At 52.8% G+C, this 17,067-nt stretch overlaps 1 protein-coding gene across 2 annotated transcripts in view; it reads left to right on the forward strand.

Moving 5' to 3' along the window:
- The window catches only part of ACSS2 (acyl-CoA synthetase short chain family member 2), a 35,465-nt gene extending 19,160 nt beyond the window's left edge, over nucleotides 1-16,305 (forward strand). The window contains exons 3-19 of one of the 2 annotated variants that reach the window (XM_074157690.1): nucleotides 490-581; nucleotides 1,116-1,219; nucleotides 1,522-1,594; nucleotides 2,374-2,449; nucleotides 3,865-3,979; nucleotides 5,551-5,589; nucleotides 7,805-7,942; nucleotides 8,185-8,355; nucleotides 9,189-9,322; nucleotides 9,889-10,021; nucleotides 10,428-10,484; nucleotides 10,791-10,871; nucleotides 11,292-11,400; nucleotides 11,537-11,605; nucleotides 12,782-12,958; nucleotides 14,244-14,318; nucleotides 14,516-16,305. In XM_074157690.1, the coding sequence (XP_074013791.1) occupies nucleotides 490-581; nucleotides 1,116-1,219; nucleotides 1,522-1,594; nucleotides 2,374-2,449; nucleotides 3,865-3,979; nucleotides 5,551-5,589; nucleotides 7,805-7,942; nucleotides 8,185-8,355; nucleotides 9,189-9,322; nucleotides 9,889-10,021; nucleotides 10,428-10,484; nucleotides 10,791-10,871; nucleotides 11,292-11,400; nucleotides 11,537-11,605; nucleotides 12,782-12,958; nucleotides 14,244-14,318; nucleotides 14,516-14,643 (1,771 nt within the window). In that variant the 3' untranslated portion in view covers nucleotides 14,644-16,305. The remainder of the gene's footprint in view (nucleotides 1-489; nucleotides 582-1,115; nucleotides 1,220-1,521; nucleotides 1,595-2,373; nucleotides 2,450-3,864; nucleotides 3,980-5,550; nucleotides 5,590-7,804; nucleotides 7,943-8,184; nucleotides 8,356-9,188; nucleotides 9,323-9,888; nucleotides 10,022-10,427; nucleotides 10,485-10,790; nucleotides 10,872-11,291; nucleotides 11,401-11,536; nucleotides 11,606-12,781; nucleotides 12,959-14,243; nucleotides 14,319-14,515) is intronic. The other variant, XM_074157691.1, reaches the window with a different exon arrangement.
- Nucleotides 16,306-17,067: the final 762 nt, after the last annotated feature.

Genomic DNA, 17,067 nt, shown 5'->3' on the forward strand with positions numbered 1-17,067 from the left:
CTTGGAAAAACAAGACAGCCTTTGGCATCCCATCGCAGTCCATCAGATGGTAGGTATGTAAGGGCTGGGTGTTCCTGCATGATGAGTTGGGCCAATATTTCACACAGACATGTCTGCAGGCATAAGTGCATGTGAGTGAGAGTGCCACACCATAACCCCCTGGGTTGCTCTTGAACCTCTGCGCTCTTAGCTTTGGTTCTGTTGGACCCTTTTTGCCTGATTCCACTCTGAAAGTACCATGTCTTTCCACTGCATGCATTCCATTGCTTTCAGATGTAGTGATCTACACAGGGATGGGAACTTTGGACTAAATTTTCCTACTTTTGGAGAACTTTAGTCCAGGAATGGATTTCTGGGGTTTGGTTACTCTGTGCTCGGAAGGGTGGGTGAGGACATTTGTTGTCCAGAGCAGTAAGTACCTCTGAATTGCAGTGTCAACTGCTACCTTGTAATGCTTGTACCGTAACAAATACTACCTTGCTTTTCCAGGGAAGGGAATGAACCTGGGGATTCTGCGAAAATCACATACAGTGAGTTGCTGCACAAAGTCTGTCAGTTCGCCAACGTCCTCCGCAGCCAAGGTATGGGGCTGAAGCAATAGTAGCGTTGGATACTGGGAAGGGTTTTGGAGATTGGGTTCATTTTTTTGCACGGTTGCAGTCTGTTGAGTAACTTTGTGCAAAATGCTTTGCTTCTCTCCCGGCTTCCACGGTTGTAAAGCAGGGGTGGATGCAGATTTGCTCTGCAGCAAACTGTTGGAGATTCATCTCTGGCTCTGTCTGTGAAAGCTAATCAATGCTTGTCACGTCAGCTCTACAAGGAAGAAATACGTGCTCAAAACTTCCTGCTCTGGGGTTTTCCAGTAGCAGTTGTTAAATTTCTGCCTCCTTCAAGGGCTGCGTCTGATGAGAACATGGAGCTTTCATTGCAGTCATCTTACAAGAGCCATAGGACTTGAAAGGCAAAACCCAAGTCTGGATCAACTCTAACTCCATCTGAATCTTTATTGTGTATATATCGATGTTGATTTTAAAAGCATCAGTTTCTTTCTATATCCTGTTCTTTTGACACGTGATGTGATCATTTTGACAAACACCAGGTTCATTTTCCCTCAGGTGTGAAAAAAGGAGACCGAATTTCCATCTACATGCCGATGATCCTGGAACTGGTTGTAGCCATGCTGGCCTGCGCCAGGATTGGAGCTCTGCACTCCATTGTGGTAGGAACAAGCCCTTTGTTTTGCTTTTGGCTCTGAGCTATTGGGAGGGAGCTCTTGGTTTTGGGAGAGTGGTGGGGAGAAGCTGGAAAGATGGGTGCTGACCATGAGATGGATGGAAACTCAATTAAGGTACTGTTTCCTAGCCCTCTTCTGTATTAACTGTAGAATGAGCTCCTTTAGCTCTCTCCATCAGTGCCAGGTGGTATCGTTTGCCATGGGTGAACTGCAAAGTTGCTGCTGGGGTTTTTTTGGGTTGTGATTTTTTGGTGTCCTCGCTGATGTGGTTGTGTGATCTCTGTCAGTTTGCAGGTTTCTCGGCAGACTCTCTCTGCGAGCGGATTCTGGACTGTGGTTGTTCTCTCCTCATCACGGCAGGTAAAACTGTTGCCTGTCTGGAATGTCTTTATTTTAAAAGCCAAATGCACTTGGAATTGGAAGAGGAAGAGCTTCAGCTGAGCGGCCGCAAGGCAGATGTGCTGCTTGTAGCTGTGCTTGAGTACTGTTTTCCACTTTGAACCTACACTGAAGCATCTGAGCAGCCCGCCCACTTTGTCCTGTAAAGCATGATGTCACCAGTTGCTAATAACATGCTCCCAAACGCTTCTCATCCGTGTTCCCCTTCAAAATAAGCCAGATGTTTGCAAGATGTATCATTTGTGAGGCAGTCCTAATAGGAGAATTCCCTCCCTTCCCAATTTCAAGGAAGTAACTGTTGCAACTCCTGCCTTGTAAAGCAAGGGATCAAGAGAGGGGTAGTGTTTGCATGTAAACCCATTGCATTTCCCCAACTGTTTTTTCCAGTAGTGAAAAAAATAGTGGTTTTATTAATAGGTCCATGGTATGGAAGGGACCCGCTAAACTTTGCAATCTGTGTTCTGGCCATGTTGGATTATTCCCCACAGAATATTCCCAAGAGACTTGTTGGGTCAAATTGGAACCTCTCCCAGGGAAGGAATTTCACCATTTCTCTTGGCATCTGTTTCTCTAGGCTAAAAGGGTGTATTAGGAAATCTTTCCCATCGGCTGCCTGTCTGCTTTCCCTCACTCCAGTGCACAAGCCCTGCTCTGCCCTCCTGAAGCTGCTTGTTGCTTCCAGCTGTCCCGAGCTGTGTTGGCTTTGAAGCTCCTCTAATGTTGTCTTTACCATTTTGCAGATGCCTTTTATCGAGGAGACAAGCTGATCAACTTGAAGCAGATTGCGGATGAAGCCCTTCAGAAATGTAAAGACAAGTAAGTTCGGATTCCCTTGTAAGAAAGGGCGTTGCTGCCGGAATCTGCTCCTGCAGAGATGGAAGTGGAAGTTTTTGTAGGTGGGCAGACTCCACGGCAGGTCAGACCCGAGCTGTGGTACACCCATGAGCCTTTCAGATGTAGTACATGCTTCGACTCGCTTGTCTTAAAAAATATTTTAACTTTCCTCTTGTCTGTTCTGAGCTGAAGGCCCACAGATTGGATGGGAGGATTTGCTGGAGACACTGATCCACCATCGTTCTCCCAGTTCTGCAGCAACAGCTCTTGGAGTGGGAGGGAATAATGCTCTGCCCTTACCACTTGTGAACAGTTGGACACAGTGCTGTGGGGCACGTTGAGATGAGGCTTAAGTCGTGCTCCAAAGCCACTAATTCGACAATAATGAAATAAACCAGCAATGACTCAAGTTTGGGAAATGGCTGTGTAAACAGGAACAGGCACCGCAGTTGACATGCACCAACATGTGCACAGGATCAGGCCTGACTGTGCACAAGTATGTGGTGAAGCTGCTTCATTTTTTTTAAGCATCTTCACTGAGATACTGTAAAGCATAAAGAGATAGACAGATTTGTCATCAGATTTTACAGAAAAGGGAATAATCATGGTGAAATGACTTTGCCAAGCTCACAGACACAATGTCTGCATAGCTTGTGTGAGACTGACTCTGGTCTTGTAAGTTGGATCAAACACAACAGTTTAGGGCGGATAGTCTGCATGTTAGAAATTCAAACCCTTTAAAATCATTTACAACTCTAAAGCTTGAAAAAATAAGTTTATATATCTGTAAAAGTAGGTGCCTGGGAGGACAGAAGTGATTCTGAAGCTGGGAATTGACTGATGGAGACAGCGTCTTGGTACCCTGACAGGGCTGAAGGGGGATGAGATCCTGTTGTTTGCATTATAGGTGGGCTGTATTGGCCCTCATGAGGGGACAAACGCCCACTCTTCTCTGTGATGTATAATCTGGCTTTGAAAGCCTTTCCTCTTTCTGACTCAGTTGGTCATGCCTAGGGCTGGGAGCAGCCACCTAACATCTGCTGGGTGCTGTGGGAGGTCTTGTTTGTGGTCACAGGTGGCAAAATTTGGCATTTGTAAGGGATGTCCCCAGCAGTGACCTGTGAGAGATGCTTCTGGGCTCCCCTCTTCCCCCGTAGGAATTGCACCTGATAAATCCCCAGTAAGCTGCGCACAGACCTTTCCTGTTCCCCCAGCTCTGTTCCTGTGGCTGGTATCCCTTGGCAATTCATGGTGTGCCTGGAGTTTGCATGGTGGCACACGCTCTAGCTCAACAAAAGTAGCTGGGGCCCCTGCTCTGCCTCCAGGGCTGCCTGTGAAGCCCACGAAGGGCGGGCTTAGTCTGAACAGCCGGATCTGACAGCTCCTGCCTTTTACAGGGGCTCCCCTTTGAAAAAGTGCATCGTGGTGAAGCACCTGGGGAGGGAAGAGGTAGCGGTGGATGGGACGTGCAGCAAGTCTCCCCCTCTGAAAAGGCTGTGCCAGGACGTACAGGTATGCTCCTGGGGGGATGAGAGGGGGAATTTTATTGCTATGGGTCTGAGCCCAGCAAATCAATCAGTGCAAAACCACTGTGGTACTTCCCTGGATGCTCCTGTTCCGGTTTTCTCCCGTCCTTGCTGTTGTTGCATTGCGAGTGGTCTGAAAAAAAGGGTTCCTTTGCCTTACCAAGATCCTCTCTGCTTCCTTTCACACCATCACCCGCTGCCAGCCCACAGGATCCCTGAGAGCACAGTGGGGTACGTCTTCCAAAACTGCTAGGACAAGGACAAGATGCCTGTTTTCCTCCGCCTAATGAAGGACTTTTCCTTCCTAACCCATATCTGTCTCCCCTTCTGTGCAAGGAGCAATGTCCTCCTGCACTGTAGCTGTGACAGTGGAAGCAGGAGAGGAAAACCAGGATATTTGTGCTTGTGGCATGGGTTCAGCACAGTCCCCCGACATGACAACAATCGTACGCTGCGCATAGTGTGGTCTCTGTGTAGCTGGCACAGTAACTGTGTCAGCTGTCGAGGGCTGGGGCTTTCCCTTCCAACTGAAACCAGATGAAAGGATGGGGGCCAGAGGCATGTGGCAAAATTGGGGTGGAAAGAGGAGAAGGTGTGGTGGAGCCATGGCTGCCTGCTGAGCTCCTGAGGCTGGTGTGCAGGCTGCTGTGCGCGGCAGGTACCTGCTGCCTTCATCTGCTTAAAGGGCAGGTTGCTTTCAACTACGGAACAGCTCCTCCTCTTGCAGTGGGGGCTTCTGTCCCTGTGTGTTTGGTGATTATTTGCAGTGGGTTATCCCCAGGCTGATGTTTGCTCAGAAATGGGTTGTATTTGGGGAGTGCGTCTGATTGAGCTTTGCTTTTAAAAGGGGATGAGCTGTGCACATCCCTGGAACAAGAGGTCCAGCAGATTCTGTATCTTTGAGTTAATTTTGAGTTAGTTTCCTTATTCAACTGTGCTAATTTTATTGGGTTGTTGCTCAGTATTTGCCAACCTGGCCGCGTTATGTTGGCTTCCTCTGCCCCATCTCTTGGGAGGGCAGAGTTGCTGCCAAGGGCTGGGAAAACTGGAGCAGACGAGCCTTTCTGTGTGAGGTTTCCCTGGTCGGGAGGCGACAGAGAAACCTGTCCCCAAGCTGTTTGCTGGTGGTGAGGTGAGGTTCTTGTGCAGAAGAGGAGGAGGAGGCTGAAGGGGCTCTTACCCTTCGGCTCTTGCTGCTCTACTTGTTCAGACACTTTAATAAAGACTTTTTTCCCTTGTGAGTGCATCTTTACTGTGCTGTAGGCATGTGTAACACTATGGAGCAGGCTGTATGCCAGCTCTGTGCTTCTGTACGCAGCTGGCCATGTGTGGGGGGGTGGCCTCTGTGACCTGCCATGGCTCAGGGAAGGCGATGGAAACAGGCAGGCATTTGCTCAGAGGGCGTCTCCTGGCCTGGCCCCAATTCCGAGCGCTCTCCAGCCTGCTGGGATGGTTTCCCAGTATCCGGGCCTGTGGGCTTCCAGCTCCTTGCCTGCAAAGCCCGGTGTGGATCCTCTGCTTCTCGACTTTCACACCCTCTTTGTGGATTTTTAACAGGAAAAAAAGACTGAGAGCTCACAGAGACTCCATCCCAAGGTATTTACACACAGCACTGCCTTCCTCCTCATGGCACCTCCCCTCCGCTTCCCTCTCCAGCGCTCCACCTTCCTAACCGCTCCGGCTCTGCGCGGCCACACGTGCCTTCCTAACCGGGTTACCAGCTGCATGTTAGCAATAGATGCCACTCGCCGCTTGGCCAGCGCTGCCCATGGTTCGGGGATGAACACAGTGCCACCAACTTCGCTGCCGGAAACAAATCCGCATCCATAAAAGCCCCTGAGTGCATGTCAGTGTGCTGACAGGGGGAAAATGCGGAACCACTGGGATGCGCTGCCAGAGTTGGGATGACAGTTCATCTCACTTCCTTTTAAGAGCAGCCCTTGCGACGCCCTTTCCTTTGCGGTGAGGCTGGCAGGGGTCGCCTGCAGCTTCCTGGCTGTGGCAGCGTGCCACAGGCAGCAAAACTGGAGCTCCAGACCCAATACATGGACCCTGCCTGCCCCAATCCAAGAAGCCACGGCCTCAGGACCACATGAGAGGGCAGGCCTGGTTCTGGGGCCTTGTGCCATGCCATGGGTATGACCTCCTCTGTTGGGCAGTAGAGGCTGGGTGCTAAAATGGGGTGATCCTTGAAGAAGGGATGCAAGAAAGCGACTGTCGGATGGGCTGGTGTTGAGCCTACCTTGGGCTTTGTTGATGTGGTGCCTTGCTGGGAGCTTGCTGGTGGGACAGACTTGTGGAAACTGGTTCCCCAGGTAAAGCCAGGAGCCCTGGGGATCCATAACCCTGGTTATGCTGGGCTGTCAAGCAGCTAGTGTCCCCTGCGCCACATTTGCAGGAGCTGTGTGCTGGGCCATGGGGTTCTGGTGCCTCCAGATGGCACATGAACATCTTTAAAGGCCACAGAGAGTCACTGTGTGGCCCTGTGACTGTTCTCTCTGCCTCCAGACCCCCCAGCTGAGGGAGCTGTGGGGACTCTGTGCAGGCTGTGCCTGCCCAATGGGCCCTGCCTCTGGAAGGAAGAGATGTGTCCCAGCTGGGAGCTGCCAGGCTCTGGGTCAGGGTGCCTGGCCTCACAGAGACGTGGAAATGCGCTTAGGCTGGGGAGCTTTGCCCGCTCAGCTGCTGCCAATCTCACAGAATCATCTAAGTTGATATAATTTTCTAAGTTGGAAGGGACCTTTCAGATCATCTAGTCTGACCATCAACCCAACACTGACAAAAACCATCACTAAACCACCTCCCTCAGCACCACATCTGCTCAGCTTTTAAATACCTCCAGGGATGGTGATTCCACCGCTTCCTGGGCAGCCCATTCCAATGCTTACCCTTTCAGTGTAAAACCTTTTCCTAATATCCATCCTCTACCTCCCTGGTGCAACTTGAGGCCATTTTGTCTTGTCCTGTTGCCTGTTCCTTGGGAGAAGAGACCGACTTCCCCCTGGCTACACCCTCCTTTCAGGGAGTTGTAGAGAGCGAGGTCTCCCCTCAGCCTCCTTTTCTCCAGGCTGAACAACCCCAGCTCCCTTCCTTTTCTCCTCTAAGGAAAGGCAAAAAGGTCAGGTGGAGTTAGGTCTTGCACTGATGTGTGCCATTCCAGAGCTTGCACGACTCTTGGGGTCACCTCTGCCCATCAGCCACAAGCGTTGGTGGCTCTGTCACAGCTCTGGCATCCTCAAGCAGTTCCTTCAGGCAGCCAGTCCTGGGTGGTTCTGCGTTGGAGCGGTCACTTCTTATCAGGCTAATTACCTTAAAATCCAGCTAACAGATTTTTTTTGGGTCTGCAGGGCCAAGCAGTGTGAGCCCAACAGGTTTGTCTTGGGCCACGGTGCTGTAGGGGTCCCTGCATGGTGTGGGGGACAGTGTGGATGTGCTGAGCAAGGTTTGGTGCTTTGCTGTCTGACTGCGGCTCGGGGCAGCCCAGGAGGGCAGGAGGAGCCCGTTTGCTGTGAGAGCTGCTGCTGCTGAGAGGGACTTATCAGCATTACAGTGGTTTGGACAATCTGCTTCAGGTCTTGTAGCCAGACCGTGTTTAAAGGTTTTCCTTGTGGCTGTGGGCTGAGAAAAGGAGCTTCTGGAGTGAGAGCTGCAGTTCTGGTGCATGGTTTGCAGCAAACAGCTCTGGGGCAGCAGCTGTGCTGTGAACATCTGCCTCCATGGTCCACGAGGGGGGCGAACCTGGGGGTGCACCTCTTGCCCCCCCTTCTCTTGCTTTTGGGCAGGCCTCTTTCTAATCCTCTGCTTTTCTCAGACGCCCTGGAACCCAGCCATGGACGCATGGTGGCATGAGCTGATGAGCAGTGCCAGCACGGAGTGTGAGCCGGAGTGGTGCGACTCGGAGGACGAACTCTTCATCCTCTACACAAGCGGCTCAACTGGGAAACCCAAGGTATGGTTCCCATGGGGCCAGGCTGAACGGCAGTAACACCTCAGCGATGGGAACCAGCGAGGCTCACGTTGGGAGGCTCCAGTAAGAAGAAGAGCCTTGGAGCTCTTGGGAAAGGGGCTGTGCTGGTCATTTCTGCTCAGCTGCTGTTTGAGCTCCTGGACCGGTGATGCTCAAGCTTTACCTGGGAGGGTGAGGGCCCTGGTGGGAACTTGCCCTGACAGTTGTGTACCTTCTCCTCATAGGGTGTGCTGCATACGGTGGGTGGATACATGCTTTATGCTGCCACCTCATTTAAATACGTCTTTGATTACCAACCTGAGGATGTCTACTGGTGCACAGCCGACATTGGATGGATAACAGGCCATTCCTACCTCACTTACGGACCCTTGGCAAACGGGGCAACAAGTGTGTTAGTAAGTGCTGGGTGCTTTTACTCCAAGAAGGTAGAGATTGTGGTGCTGAGCTGCATCCCTGCGTTGCTCTGCGATGAGCATGCTTCTCCCTTGCATGCAGTGCCCTGGGCTCTGCAAGGAAGGGTGACAGTCCCCAAGGAGGGCGTGGGTCGCTGCTTGGTGGCAGATGCAGGGGCTAGTTTGTGTGTGGCTTTTGGATGGTTAATTTTTCAAATGCTCCCCTGTTTCTATCCCTTAGGAGTATAAGCCTTGTGTACCAGGGGAGCCAGGGCTGCTGCAGGGTAATGTGAGAGCTGGATCAGGAGCAGGAAGTGATGTTTTCATGGATGGTGCTGGTTTGACAACCTGCATTTAACTCCTGTGCCTGTGCCTCCCTTGGCAGTGTGTGGCTGTAACTTGGATACAGATGCAGGAGCCAGAGGCTCTTGCCCAAGACTCCCTGGGGAAATACAAGCAGGAAAATCACTGTCACGTTGGGGGAGTCCTTTTTGGGGTTCTTGGTACTTTTGGTGTTGGTTCTGTCATTGTGTTTGGACCTCTCACTCTCTAACATGCGGGCAGGGTCATTTGGGCTGGTGGGATTGTGTCACTGGTAGCCACCTAGGGTGTTTCGGGGGACATTTGCCAGGCCACCTGGGGTGGGGTGGCGCCAAATCCATCCCAAGAGAGTAGTAAAGGGCTGGTTTCACTGTGTGGTGCCCCTGGCGTTCCTGTAAGGACATGCTAAGGTCCAGCTGCTGTTCCATGTGGCTTTCGGCTCCTCCTGCTCAGGAAGGTGCTGCAGGTTGATAGCAGTAGGGAACAGCTGTGTCACTGCCCTCTCTCCTGCTCAGTTTGAAGGTGTCCCCACCTACCCGGACGTTGGGCGAATGTGGAGCGTTGTTGACAAGTACAAGGTGACCAAGTTCTACACAGCACCCACAGCCATCCGGCTGCTGATGAAGCATGGGGAGGAGCCCGTCAAAAAGTGAGTGCCTGTCCCCGGTGACATGGAGGGCCCTGGCACAGCCAGAGGCTCCCCATAGAAGATCAAGGGCCTCAGTTTCTCTGAGCAGCAGCTTCCCCAGCATATTTTTCTGAACAAACCAGGACCTTCTGCCTTCTACAGAGCAATACGCAGGCTGTGTTTCTGCACTCCCAGCACTAACTTCATGATGGGAAGTTATATCTCATTATAACTTGTGAGCAGGTCCTCTTCTTTCACTGTAAGCTGCAGCTAAGCTCAGAGATTGCAGGTTCTCCCTGCTCCTGACCCAAAGCTCACCGAAGTGTGCTGGGCAGAGAGCCCCTCTGTGCTGCTCCTTGGCTCAAGGAAGGGAAGGAGCAGAGCCAAGAGGGAGCTTGGAGTAGGAGACATCAAAATCACCGAGGTGTCCTTTCTTCCCCCATAGAAGAGGGCAGAGAAGGGTCTGAACCATGCCTGGAAGCCCCAAGTACACTTTGGGTAGCCCTGCAGGCTCTGCTGTGCAGCAGGCTCACAGCTGCTGTTCTCCATGGCCTTCTGAGCCCCTGCCACCTCCCTCCTCTCCACAGGCACAGCAGGAAGTCCCTGAAGGTGCTGGGGACCGTCGGTGAGCCCATCAACCCTGAAGCCTGGCTGTGGTACTACTGCGTGGTGGGAGAAGAAAGGTGTCCCATTGTGGACACGTTCTGGCAGACAGAGACAGTGAGTCCTTGCCTGGGTGTCCCTTGGGCCTCTCTTTCCCTTGTGCTCCCTGCAGAGGGTGTCTTTGCAGGTTTGCTGTAGTGTTTCCTTGGTTCTATGTGGGAGGTTGTTTCCCCTTCTCCTCTTTCTTTCCTGGACCTCAGACAGGCTCCAAGGGGAGACCTTCCTTCTCAAAGGGTTCCTGCCAAGGTCTGCTCTGGACCTTGCTCTCCTCTCCCTCTTTCTCTCCCCCAGCAGCTCCAAAGCTTTGTGCCCAAACGTGGGTTCCTTGTCCCTGCTGTATTCTTCCCAAGTCCTCATCTCCACAACTGCTCCAAGCAGCCTCCCTCTGAATGGGACGTGATGCAAACAGCTGTGGGATGGGCTGGCATAGCCCAAACTCACTGGTTTTTGCCTCTCTTTGCAGGGTGGCCACATGCTGACCCCCCTCCCTGCCGCCACCCCCATGAAGCCAGGCTCTGCGGTGAGTACTTCTGTTCTCCTCTCTGGGGGAAGGGCGGGCTCCCTGGGGGCACGACAAGGGGCTGCAGCAGCAGCCAATACTGTCTGTACCGTGGCCCTGTGGCTACCAGCCTGCCAGCGTGATGCTGGGAAGGTGGCCACCACCCAAAATCCCAGGCCTGGCCCCAAGGAGCCGTGCTCACAGGCCCCATGTGCCACCACCCCTCCAAAGCTGCCCATTCTCTGTCCCCTCCACTGCCTGTGCTTCACAGGGTTTTAATGCATGAACTCACCTCCTTGTCTCCTTGCTCTCTTGTCCCCATGGTAGACGTTCCCCTTCTTTGGTGTGGTCCCTGCCATCTTGAACGAGTCGGGGGAAGAGCTGGAAGGAGAAGCAGAAGGCTACCTGGTAAAGAAGGGTTGATCTTCCCTACCCTCCCCTTGTCTGTTCCTTGTGAGCTCTGCGACCTTCCTGGTGGCCTACACAGGTCTCCACTTACTCTGGGTCCACCCGAGAGTGGTGGGAAGTCCCTTCACTGCCATAACTCGCTGGGAGCTTTATGCTGTGAAGAAACTGTTCAACTGGTCAAGAAATGCACTTGCAGACATGGGCAAGGCAGGAGGGTGGGAACAACCTTCCAGCCAAGCTCCTTCCCCCCATGCCAAGCCTGGTGAGATTTTCCCAGCAGATCAGCACTGGGCAGGAAGTGTCCGAGCGTCATCACTTGCCACCACATGCAAGGACCGTGTGCATCTCTGTCGCTATGGTATAAGGACTGGGTTATTGCTTTTGGTCTGGCTGACTCAGGTCTGTGTTTTTCCCCGTCAGGTATTTAAGCAGCCCTGGCCAGGAATAATGCGCACGCTGTATGGAAACCACCAGCAATTCGAAACCACGTACTTCAAGAAGTTCCCCGGGTACTACGTGACGGGCGACGGTAAGGTTGTCTGGGGAGCGCGTGGCCACAGAAGCCAGGGGACATAAATTTGCCATGTCCTGGCCTCAGAGTCCGTTACTGGTGGCTCCGAGGGCTGGCACTGCTTCCTCACACTGTCATTTCTGCCTATTTTTAGGTTGCAGGAGAGATAAAGATGGTTATTACTGGATCACAGGGCGAATTGATGACATGTTGAATGTTTCTGGTAAGAATGAGTTTTGTCTTCAGTGGGGACCAATGTGCTTTCTGATGTTAGTTCAGAGAGACACCTTGCTTGCTGGGGGACACTTCTGCATCCACTTCTGACAGGAGTTAAAAAATCCACCTTGCTTTATGGGGGATGGTTCTGCATCCATGACTTTGCCCAGCAATTTGTGCCCAAAGTGGAGCTAATTGCTGGGTCAGAGACAGATGAGTCTGTGACTTGGTGACTTTCTGCATCATTTCCTCTGGAGACAATGCACTGGAGGGAATGAGCCTTCTGTAACCTCTTAGAGGAGGTTCTTCACCAGCCAAAATGCCTCTGTGCTGGAGGATTTAGGGCCACACGGAATCACAGAGATCGGGCAGGACCGTGTGGTCCCTAATCCAACCTGCTGCTCCATATAGGGCTGACCTCGAAGCTGGATCAGGCTGCTGGGAGCTGTGTCCACAGAGGTGGAGATTCTCACACCTCTCTTGACTGAGTCTTTGAGTTTCAACTGCTCTTCAGCCCATCATTTTCCATATACTGCATTTAGTAGCTCCCTCCCTCCTTTCCTGGAGGCTGTAGCCTACGGGTACCTACTGCTGGCCTTGAGATGCTGCTGTACTTGCCCCAGGATCCAACTAGATCCTTTCACCTGAACAGTGGAGCTTGGTCCTCCACCAAGTTGACCACCTTCCCATGGTTTTCTGTGGCAGCAGTCCCTAGGGTGGAATGTCAGAGCACGGGTACAGGGGTTGGCTGTGTCCCTGCTCCAAGATGGGGAACGTTGTTTCCTTTCCCCACGGTGAGAAGCTGGAGCAGGGCATGGCAGGGGAGGGCAGTTCCTGGGCTCTGCAGATCCAGCCTCTTCCCTCCTTTGCACAGTGTGGGCAGGTCTCCTCTTACCAAAGCCAGCTCCTCCCCAGCCTGTGTTTAATCCCATGGCTGTGAACAGTTCAAGACAGAAGCTTAAAGGTGGGAGGGAGAACAGCCAGGGGGGTGGGTGATACCTGGCACTGCTGAAATGAGTTTTTCTTTCCCAACTGTTGTTTTGTCTCAAGCAAATGAAATCGATGTTCTCAAACCTATAATTTAGGGCCTTTTAGACTGGCAGACCTCTTCCTCACAGCTGCTGGGGGGCTACAGGACCCCAGCCCCGGGCGGGGGTAAAGCATTGTCTTTCCTTGCTTCCAGGCCACTTGCTGAGCACGGCGGAGGTGGAGTCAGCCTTGTTGGAGCACGCTGCCGTCTCGGAGGCCGCGGTGGTCAGCCACCCGCACCCCCTGAAAGGCGAGTGTCTCTACTGCTTTGTGACCCTGAGAGATGGCCACGAGTTCACCAAGAACCTGATGGACGAGCTGAAAAAACAAGGTAGGAACAGCCAAATATTTGGGAGGTTCCGTGGTGGGGAGAGGGCGGGCAGCGCTGGGCAGGTGATGGAGGGGTTAAGGGCTTGGGTGCTTGAATGAAGGGGCACGTAGTCTGGGGAATGCAGCGTGGACAACTGTGACAAGGTGCCCTCTCTGATTAGAGAGCACGGCTGGCGAAGACTAAAATTAGTCCTCTTGGCCTTTGGCTGCTCATGTGATGCCATCTCTACCTCTTGGGAGTTGGCAGCCCCAAGAAGGACCAGGGTACCCGGCAGGCTTTTGTTTGCAGCAGCGCTGGCCTGCGTGGGCACAGCTCTCACAGCTCTCCTGGCAGATTTTTACCTGCTGCAAGGGTTGTTTGGTTGCTCTGGGTGCTTTGTGCTGTGGTCTCAAGGGAGCTCTTCCATTGCCACCACAGTCTGCAGTATTCAATACATGAAACCGACCCATGGGAGTTTCTACTCTGTAGGAAACCAACAGTGAATCAGTCTTTGCTCCGTCAAAATGGTAATAGTGATTGGTGTAGCCATTATGGAGGTCTCTTGAAGATGGAGAGAATGAAAAAATGACTGCCCTTGCTTTTGGGAAGGACTCCGGCTTTGGAGTCCTCAGCACAGGAAGGACATGGACCTGTTGGATCAGGGCCACAGGAGGCCACAGAGATGCTGCGAGGGCTGGAGCCCCTCTGCTGTGAGGACAGGCTGAGACAGTTGGGGGGGGTTCAGCCTGGAGAAGAGAAGGTTCCGGGGAGACCTTAGAGCCCCTTCCAGTCCCTAAAGGGGCTCCAGGAAAGCTGGGGAGGGACCCTTGATCAGGGAGTGAAGCCATAGGATGAGGGGGAAGGGTTTTAAACTGAAAGAGGGGAGATTGAGATCAGATCTCAGGGAGAAATTCTTTGCTGTGAGAGTGATGAGACCCTGGCCCAGGTTGCCCAGAGAAGCTGTGGCTGCCCCATCCCTGGAGGGGTTCAAGGCCAGGTTGGAGGGGTCTTTGATCAACCTGGTCTGGTGGGAGGTGTCCCTGCCCAGGGCAGGGGGTGGGACTGGATGATCTTTAAATTCCCTTCCAACCCAAACCATTCTGTGACTCTAAGATGTGCTTATAGCCCTGTTGGCACTGCAGGTCTTGCTGCCCCCTCCCACAGCCCAGAGGCTCAGCCGGGCACCTCCCTACCAGCTTCCCCAGCAGCTGGGCTCTGTGTGTCTGAACTTGGTCCTGCCTGAAAAGGAGGTGTGTGAGATCTCCTGGTATCTACAATGAAAATCTCTTTCTTTTTTTTTTTTCAGTCCGAGAAAAAATCGGCCCGATAGCAACGCCTGATTACATCCAGTACGCCCCAAGCCTGCCCAAAACCCGCTCAGGTAAGGGCCCAGCGAGGGTGCTGGGGACCGAGCAGCTCCTCCCAGTAGAAGGAAATCAGCACTAAATTGCTTGTCTGGGGCCACTCACATTCCGGGGGTAGTAATCTCAGACACTGCAGGTCTGGGCACTCCCCACTCCTGCTAAGGATGCTGAAGAGATCCTGACTCCTGCTTTCCTTTCATGGCTGTCATTACAGGAAAGATTACCAGACGGATATTAAGGAAGATTGCCAAAAATGACCAAGATCTGGGAGACATCTCCACCTTGGCAAACCCGGGCGTCCTAAAACATCTTTTCAACAGCCGATGTGACACTAAGCAGTAGTGGCATCACCTGTCCCTGCCGAGCAGAACTGTACTGGTGAGCAGGGCCCTCGAATAACCGCTGTCTGCCCTGGGAAGGAAACCTTCACCCCTTAATTGAATGTACGAACGTTACAAACGAGGGAAAGGAGAGGCCAGGTCTCCCCAGGGTGTCCCTGCCTCAGTGGAGCGTGTGCGTCGTGTTCCGGATGGGTATCGCACATCTAGAGGTTCAGCCTGGTGCGCAGAGGGGACTCCATTTTAAACACCACCTTCTTGATTTTTAATTTTATTTTTTTGGGGGGGTGGGGTGTTCATTAAGTTGATGTAATTTATGTGGCACCTTGCGCGCAGTGGGAAGGAAGGGAGGGGGTTGGAGGGAGGGGAAGCGGTGCTGGGGTTACTCAGCGCAGGCAGGGGAGGTTCACCCGCCGCTGCCCACACGCCAGGTCCGCTTCCTTTTCTCCTTGGAGCGCTGCAACTGCGGAAGAACTTAAAAACGCTCTCACATCGTGACTGTGTAGCCGAGTTTGTCACATCCACTGCCCAAGCCTGTCGCCAGCAGGGATCCCCCAGCCGGAAAGGGAGTGGGGCAAAGCTCAAGGGTTTTAAACGGGTTTGGTTTTTTTAGAGCAATTTGGTACCAAGATCTGCTGCTTCCGAACTGCACGGCGCCAGCTAGTGTGGTTTTTCCCAGTCCAGGGTCCTTCACCGTGGTCTGGGAGGGAAAGTCTTGGTCTGACTTGCTCCAAGCTGAGCTGGGAGGCTGCGCAGCTCTGAGTTCAAAGAGGCTCCTCTCTCCTCCCGGGGCAGGAGTTGGTGCTGTTGCTGCCAAGGGATGGAGGGGAAAAGCCGTGAGGAGGCACCTTTCCCTTTGCAGGCAAACCAGGTGCTGGGTTCTGGCCCACCATGACCATCGCTACAGCAGAGAAACCAAGATTAGTCCTAGATGGTATTTTCTCATCAGGGAAAAAAAACCAAAACAAAACAAAAAACCAGCAGAAGATGGTTAAAGTTAGCTTTTGCTTAAATCTGACATGGCTTTATGATGATGAGAGGGGAAAAAAAAACAAACCCAGAACCTCTAGCCCAAGAGCCTGACCATCTCACGGGTTCTGCCAAAGCCATTCTTCTGCAAATGAATGACCTTTAACTCCAGCCCCGGGTTGAGCTGGGTGTGAGATACCTCCTTTGTCGCATCTGTATGAAAACTGCATGTGAGCTCTTTGATTTTTTTTTTTTTTTTTTTTTTTGCACTTAAACCAAAGGAGAAATGGGCTTTAAAACTTGCCGCAACAGGTGTTTTGGCTTCACCTGCAAACTGGGCTGATGCTTGGCCAGGCTGGAAAGGATGAGGCCACCGCCTCTGAGGCTGGTAGCCCAGGGCTAGTGCTGCAGGTGTTCTGGCAGGCTGTTGGCCAAGTCCCAGGTCTCACTTCTTACCTGCTGCTCTCACTGGCACAGCACTTGCTCGTGATCCTTAATCCCCGTGTGTGCCAGTGTCCCACATGTCCCCCCCGCCCCGCTCTGTACCACTGCATTGTGCCACCTCCTCGACAAAGATTCCCGCATCATCTCTCCTCCTCTGTTACTCTTCATCTGCTCTGTAATTTTGGCTGGAAAGAGCCAGGATTTTATGCAAAATGGAATAAAATTCAAGGAAACAAAATGGAAACAGGCTTAGAGTGTGTGTGTGAGTTGTAAGTGCTTCTCTGGGGGAGACAGGGATGCTCAGACAGTGCTGATAACTGGGGTAGGTTTTTGGGGATGGGGAGGGGTTGGTTGCTGGCAGTGTGATGGTTTTTCATGGACTGGGACTTACTGGTTGTGACTCTGTGCTGCTGCCCTACCTCAGGGCAAAGGCAGAAGCTCTGCTTCCAGGCCTGGAGCCATCCCTCAGTTTCACCCTGGTCTCCAGCCAACATCAGCCCACAAAGGCTCATGGAAAGCACCATGAACCTTGCCATGCAGGAGTTCAAGCACCAAGGAAGCTTGGGGCTTGGGCTGCCTTCCCACCACACCAGGCCTGGTCCTCAGCCAGGCACAGCCATGGATGCCACCAGCCTCCACCTCTCTGCTCCCGTGTCACCTTGAGCTCAGGCCTCAGCAGCAACTCGGGGACCATGTTACAGTGCTCTCCTGCTCCTCACAGCTCCAGGTAACCTTGTGCTCTTGCTCCTCATGGTGCTTTCTCCTGGAGACGGTCGTACTCGGCACCCCTCACCTCTCCATCCACTGGTTGTACTGGGCCAGTGCCACAGAGCTGGGTCCCAGGCCACTTCTCCAACAGGATGCTGTGCAGCCTTACAGCAGCCAGAGCAGAACCTGCTGGGTTGGCTTCAGCAGTCCTCAGTGTGAAGGTATGTGAAAGGGCCCTGTCCAGGGAGGAGGGAGCCCCCTCCCCTTCACCTCTCATTTCAGACAAACCTGGCACAAGACCAGTGTT

The sequence above is a fragment of the Numenius arquata genome, chromosome 12 (genome assembly GCF_964106895.1).
Source record: "Numenius arquata chromosome 12, bNumArq3.hap1.1, whole genome shotgun sequence".
In the NCBI taxonomy this organism is placed as follows: Eukaryota; Metazoa; Chordata; class Aves; order Charadriiformes; family Scolopacidae; genus Numenius; species Numenius arquata.